This window comes from Odontomachus brunneus, unplaced genomic scaffold (assembly GCF_010583005.1).
Source record: "Odontomachus brunneus isolate Ranch 3 - 2012 unplaced genomic scaffold, Obru_v1 Obru_scaffold_183, whole genome shotgun sequence".
Taxonomy (NCBI): domain Eukaryota; kingdom Metazoa; phylum Arthropoda; class Insecta; order Hymenoptera; family Formicidae; genus Odontomachus; species Odontomachus brunneus.
Genome location: NW_022639633.1, coordinates 236,652 through 242,793, shown reverse-complemented (window position 1 = coordinate 242,793; position 6,142 = coordinate 236,652). Strand labels below are relative to the sequence as shown.

General features: G+C 34.6%; 2 protein-coding genes across 2 annotated transcripts in view; one reads left to right on the top strand and one right to left on the bottom strand.

Moving 5' to 3' along the window:
- LOC116851645 overlaps nt 1-6,142 on the top strand; it is a 10,709-nt gene that overhangs the window by 2,474 nt on the left and 2,093 nt on the right. The window lies entirely within an intron of this gene.
- On the bottom strand, nt 216-3,750 carry LOC116851646 (ubiquitin-conjugating enzyme E2-17 kDa). Its single transcript, XM_032831276.1, has 6 exons — nt 3,371-3,750; nt 2,065-2,128; nt 1,636-1,667; nt 1,221-1,298; nt 1,014-1,119; nt 216-917 (listed from the first exon to the last, which is right to left on the bottom strand). Exons 1-6 carry the CDS (start codon nt 3,392-3,394, stop codon nt 778-780), a joined length of 444 nt encoding a protein of 147 aa, XP_032687167.1. The 5' UTR covers nt 3,395-3,750; the 3' UTR covers nt 216-777.

Here is a 6,142-nt window from a genome sequence, read left to right as displayed (position 1 = left end):
GGGGGGGGGGGGGAGATCAGACAATTAGATAGATTTTTATCTAGTGTTTGCGCAATTCCGATTACTCAAACTGGCACGGTTGTCATTTGCCGATCAACGATATGCATAATTAAATTACTACGCACACACACAAGAACCAAAGCATAGATTCGAGCTACTCGTAGAATTTGTTAGACAGGTGTAAGGAATTTTAATGATTGAACAAAGCATACACGTACAGTTTCAGTAGTATTTATATATATAGCCCAGTCTTACAAAAGAGTGACCACATCGTTCCAAGGGACGGGCAAACATTGCTCACTTGCGTTAAAGACTAACAATCGATGTGCTGTCAGTTCGAGGTTTTCATTTCACTGAGAAAGTAGGTACCATAACATTACAATTATCGTAAGCGCAATAATTGGAAATCAACCTATTAAATTCAAATACAAATCCTACTTTCACTCTCCTATATTTTACTTCCATATTTTTATTTACGAAAATCAAAGCGGACAGGTTGTTGTCTGATTTATATATATATATAATGCTGGGTGACCACCTTCAAAATTGCCTCGATTGCCGTAGTGTGGCAACGTCTTTATATTCGCGGACTTCCCAAGCCGGGGGAAGTTCAAATCGATCACGTTTGCCTGAGGATTCCTCGAGCCCGAATACTGGCTTAAGTTTAAAAGTAGACGAGCCATAGCTAATTTCAATCGGTGCTGATGCATAAGTGGCAATAGGCTGGGGCTGTTTCTTGGTGGTATCTGGGTGTTGAGGTCAACGGAGGTTGGCGCATCACATGGCATACTTGCGCGTCCATTCACGTGCCAATTCATTGTACTTCTCCCTGTCAGTTTTGTATATCCTGGCTATCTCTGGTACCAATGGGTCATCTGGATTTGGATCGCACAGCAAGGAGCATATTGACAATAACACTGCAACATGATCAATAAGTGATTAAATACCCATTTCTTTGCTTTGTTAAGTAAACATCTTTGAATGTATATCACATACAAATGGGATGTACATACCCTTTGATATAGTAAGTGCAGGTGACCACTGCGATCTTAAAATATCCAAACAAATACTTCCGTTACTGTTGATATTAGGATGGTAGATTCTAGTCGTGAAAGCCACCTATAAAAAATGAACAGTCATATATTATTAGTCATAAACTTTGTTCGTTTTCTGTTTCTGTAATGTAAAATTAAAAATTTCGTTTACACAATGTTATATACCTTGGGCGGTTTGAACGGGTAATCTGTGGGGAAGTGAATTGTTAAGAAGAATACTCCTCCTTGATACGGGCTATCAGGCTGAAAAAATATTTAAATCTCTAATGTTTTAAAAGTTTTATAGTTAAATAATTTATATTATTAGCATTTACTTATGCTTTTAGTGTACTTTATGCTTCTAATGTTTTGTATGTTTTTTAGACTTTTTGTTAAATTTATTAGACTTTACTTAAAGGTTCATTAGATTTATTAGATTTTATTTTTACTTACTACATCAACAAGTTATGAGAATATAAAAATAAATACAAAGTAACAATAATCAGTAAGTACACATATTCTTTATGATATTATATAATATCTAAAAGAACTATATATAAAACAAAGAATATCACATATAATATAAATATACATCACTTACTGGTCCCATGATAGTTGCCTGCCAGTGGAATACTGAAAAGATATTAAACAATACGATATTATACTAAATTAATTGTAAATTACTTCTGTAACACATCTAATTTATATAACTATTACATTATTACATGATTAAGTTGGCCATTCCTATCATTTTTCTTTATATAATTAGTATATCCTTCAAATCAATATGTAAGTTTTGTATAGATTAAAATACTTCTAGATAAGAATATTTAGAGAAATAATAAATATAATTATATCTATAAATAAAACATTGTACTCTAAATAATATATGTGCAGTTCTGTAAATTTGTAATCTATAACTTGGGATATTAGAGAAAGAATATATACTATTTATATGCTATTTATTTATATACTATTATGTTATACTATCTTAAATATTTCTATTTAACTTTTACACTTTTACACTTACGATCGTCTCCTACAGGCCCAGCGGAGCATTGCGCTGGTGGATCTCTACCAAGGTCCTGAAGTTCCTGAAATTATAATTAAATTAAGTAGTATATCATACATAAGAATTACACAACCAAAATATTACACAACTTTTAACATCTTATTCTAGATTTCTCAATTAGATAAAAGTAGATGAATAGAAGATAAACAGATATATTATTCAATGTTTCTTATATATTCTATTGCACCATTTTCTATACACACACTGCGCCATGATTCTATAGAGAGTTTTGATATTTCTGAACACACATGTGCTATGCCAACATTTCTTTATACGACAACATATATGTATAACTTTCTAGATAATTTCATAATACATATATAGTATCAAATCAGATTTTGTTTTACAGTGATGAGTTCTTCAAATGAAGCTGCTTCAGAACTTTGATACCTTCATCTATATCTTCATACATAACAAGAATTAAAAACATATTAATATCAAGAATATAATACATTGTACTACTAAAGCATCGGTCAATCCAGGACCGTCAAATATTTGTTATCACAAAATATTAATGAAAATGAGACAAAAGTTGCAACTTCCCACTGTACTTTATAGCTTTATTGAATCTAAGACTGAATTTGTGGCCTTCAATGCTCTATACTATAGTCCATTCTATGATCAATAATATAAATGACAAATCATATCGTTGACAGCCTTCGTATAGCAATTTGCTGTATCACTTATTTTATTTACTAAGATATTCTGTGGTCACACAGTGAAATTCTTACATTGAACCACTAAAAAGATAGATAAAAGCACAGAGACAGAGTTTTGGAGTACAATGTAATGGCACAAAAGAGCACCAAAGAAGAGCACCAAACAAGAATCTATAGGCCGGCGTACGTGCACACATATACGGACGCGGGGGCGTACAGGCGCACGGTGTCGCGTTATTTCCGACAATCTACCAGGTCAGGTCCACACAAAATTCCGTGGATTCTCACTGTCATCGCGACCGAACCCGGTTGTATCAGGGCGGCGAGAAAGACTCGTTCGAGCGCGGCTCTGTTGTACATGGCGCGGTCGCGAAGCGCTCGTAGGAGGCGTACGATCGTCGCCGTCAACGACCGCGACGGCGACGTTTACAGCGACAAAGGAGACCGTGTTCAAGAGGCAGGCGTGATTTTCAGTGCTCGCTCACATTGCTGCACACTGGTCGTGCGAGAGATCGTTATGGGCGTACGAAACGGACTCGGATACACGACGCAACGACGCTCGTAGTGCCGTGGTGTGACACGAACGCCGACGAGCCTCCACGTACCTTATTAATTCGCTTTAAAGCCATTTGACGAACTGTGTGTTGATATTAACTGGTCACAAACCAGACAGCGATACCCGCTTGCCGTGGATCTTTGATTAGGTATTGCAAGATGGCTGCTTTCTAAACGTAGCCTTACTGCGTTGGTCAAGTTGGTACTGTTAGGAACCTGTGCGTGGTTAGCAGGCGGCGAGCTTGGTGAACGAGAACAGCTGCGCGCAGCTTCAGACGTGTTGCAGAGCGTCCGTTTTTATCGCGGCACTTTTCGTTGCAAGTGAGAACGTTTCCACGACTTGCGGCTTGCGCTTTTCAACCTTACAACCGGCCAACAGCTACCGCGGATTTCCTTTTATCGGCAACTAGCGGATTTTTCAGCTTATACACGCCGTCGCCGGCAGATGACGCAGAATACTGTTCCGTCTCGGCGATAAGTCGCGCGACTCGCACGCGCACGGTGTCGCTCTGTAACGCACGGCGTACAGGTAGAACGGAATCCGGCAGCCAAGCTCGTCGACGTATCCAAAACAAAGAGATTGAACGCACAGGTCCACATTCGGATCAAATGTTTGGAATAGATTTCTCGTTGATTACGGGTATCGATTTTTGGTTACGAACGTTTGAAGCGTCTCACTCCGGCGGAAGCAGCTTTTTGTTCGTACTCTCGTCACCGTGTACTTCAAACAGGCGTACTCATGCAAGTGGACGCGTGTCAAATTAATCATATTAATGAGACATTCAAACCAACCACGCAAGCAAACAATGGGCTCATAAGCAACGAATGAGAATGAGAATTAAATCTGTTGTTTATCAAAATAACGGATATTCAATATCCGTAATATATAATTTACGTAATATATTTACAACAAATATTGTATATCTACATGTATATATGCGTCACACTCATTATAAGATATAATATCCGCTATGCGTCACCACTATATGATTTTGTTCTATACACGCGATAACCGGTTTTCTTCAACGAATGCCTTTAGAAGAAAGATGTTTCTGTGAAAGAAAATGTTTCGCATTATCCTCGCATTCCTCATAGTTCTATCAAGACGTCACGCGATAATGTTACACGTTTCAAGTACTCGAACTTTCGTGATAATGACACAATCGATTTTTTCGATAAAACTGTACTATGATACTGAAACGTGTGACGAAAGAACCTGTTGAACAAATTTTGATGATAATGATAATAATAATCGTTATCTTCTCTTATGAAAAAATATTATAAGAAAATTACTGAGAACAGTCAATTAACAAAAATACTATTGTTTTAACTATTAAAAACTTATACTAAAACTATTTATAAAATTAACGAGTAGGTTTTCTATAATTTTTCAATAATATTATAATAAATATACAGTAGTAATGTTCCAATATTTTTCAATAGCGTTTCAATAGTTTTCCTATATTGTTCTCAGTAATTTTTTCTTATAGTTTTTTTTTTCATAAGGATTCCTAGCAAACACAATGTTACATGTGACATACTTGTTAGTTGTAATTTCCTATTCAACAATATAACTATTATATAATATGTATGCTATATGACAGTTATATTGTTAAATAAGAAATTATAACTAACAAATATGTTACATGTAACATTGTGTTTGCTAGGAACCTTTACGGGAAAAAAACTTTAAGAAAAGGTCACACGTGTTATATAACATATATATTGTTGAATAAAAAATTACAACTAACAAGTATGTTCATGTGAACCATACAGTACATGAACCATGTAACATACAACCATGAAGTATGACTACTTTGTAGTTTACGAAGTTTGTGTCGAAAGAAAAATACTAATATATCCCTTTATTGTGAAAATAGAAACAATAAAAACATCCAGAAAGCTCTCTTTATTTCAGAGTGTTGAGTACTTTTTTTTAGATACAGCATCAGATAGTTGGCTCAATCTGCGCGTTGATCAAGATCAACACAAAGAGACAGCTGATCTCGGTTTAAGATTCTTGGTCCCTCGCATTGTTTATCTCTTTTTAATGATGTCAGAAGCGAAAAAATACATGCTAAAAATTCTTGCAAAATACGTTAAAATAAAAATATACATTTATAAAGTGACACTTGTAATCGATGAAATCTGTGAAATATTCCTCTTTTGCTTTACTAATTTATTTCTTCGTATTTAGATTAATTTACAATAAATTATTGTAATTTGATTGTTAGAGCAAAAGAGAAGTGCACGGAATATCTTATAAATTTGTAACGATAATATGCTTAATATATATATGATACCTATAAATATATGATACCTATATATATATGCTTAATATATATATGACTAGAACACCACATAGCGGTCGCGCCACTTTAGCCTTTTCGTTGTACTATTTACAATTTATATTACAATACTCGTTTTTACAAATTTCTATTCCCAGCAAACACAATGTTACATATAACATACATGTTAGTTGTAATTTCCTATTCAACAATGTAACTGTTATATAACACGTATATTATATAACAGTTATATTGTTTGTTGAGTAAGAAATTATAAAGAAAAAAGCGAGAGTTTTTTTATTTACTGCCATTGTGGGATTTACTGCTTGAGAAGAATTCCTTTTTTCTCAAACATAAATGTTCTCTCCGTCTGAATACAGAATACTGAATTCTTTGAGATTAGAATGTATTATATCTTCGACAAAAACTCAATCTTGAAAAAGATAACATTGTTCTTGTGTAAATAGTTTTATGACCTACGATATAAGTGGTAAACCTTAAGCAGTAAATAACGATGACAGTGAATAAAAGAAC

Coding starts and splice junctions, on each gene's coding strand:
- LOC116851646 (XM_032831276.1), bottom strand. CDS start 3,394: ATGGCTTTAAAGCGAATTAATAAG. Junction 2,129..3,370: donor CTTTAAAGCGAATTAATAAG/GTACGTGGAGGC, acceptor TTATAATTTCAG/GAACTTCAGGACCTTGGTAG. Junction 1,120..1,220: donor ACCCGTTCAAACCGCCCAAG/GTATATAACATT, acceptor CATTTTTTATAG/GTGGCTTTCACGACTAGAAT.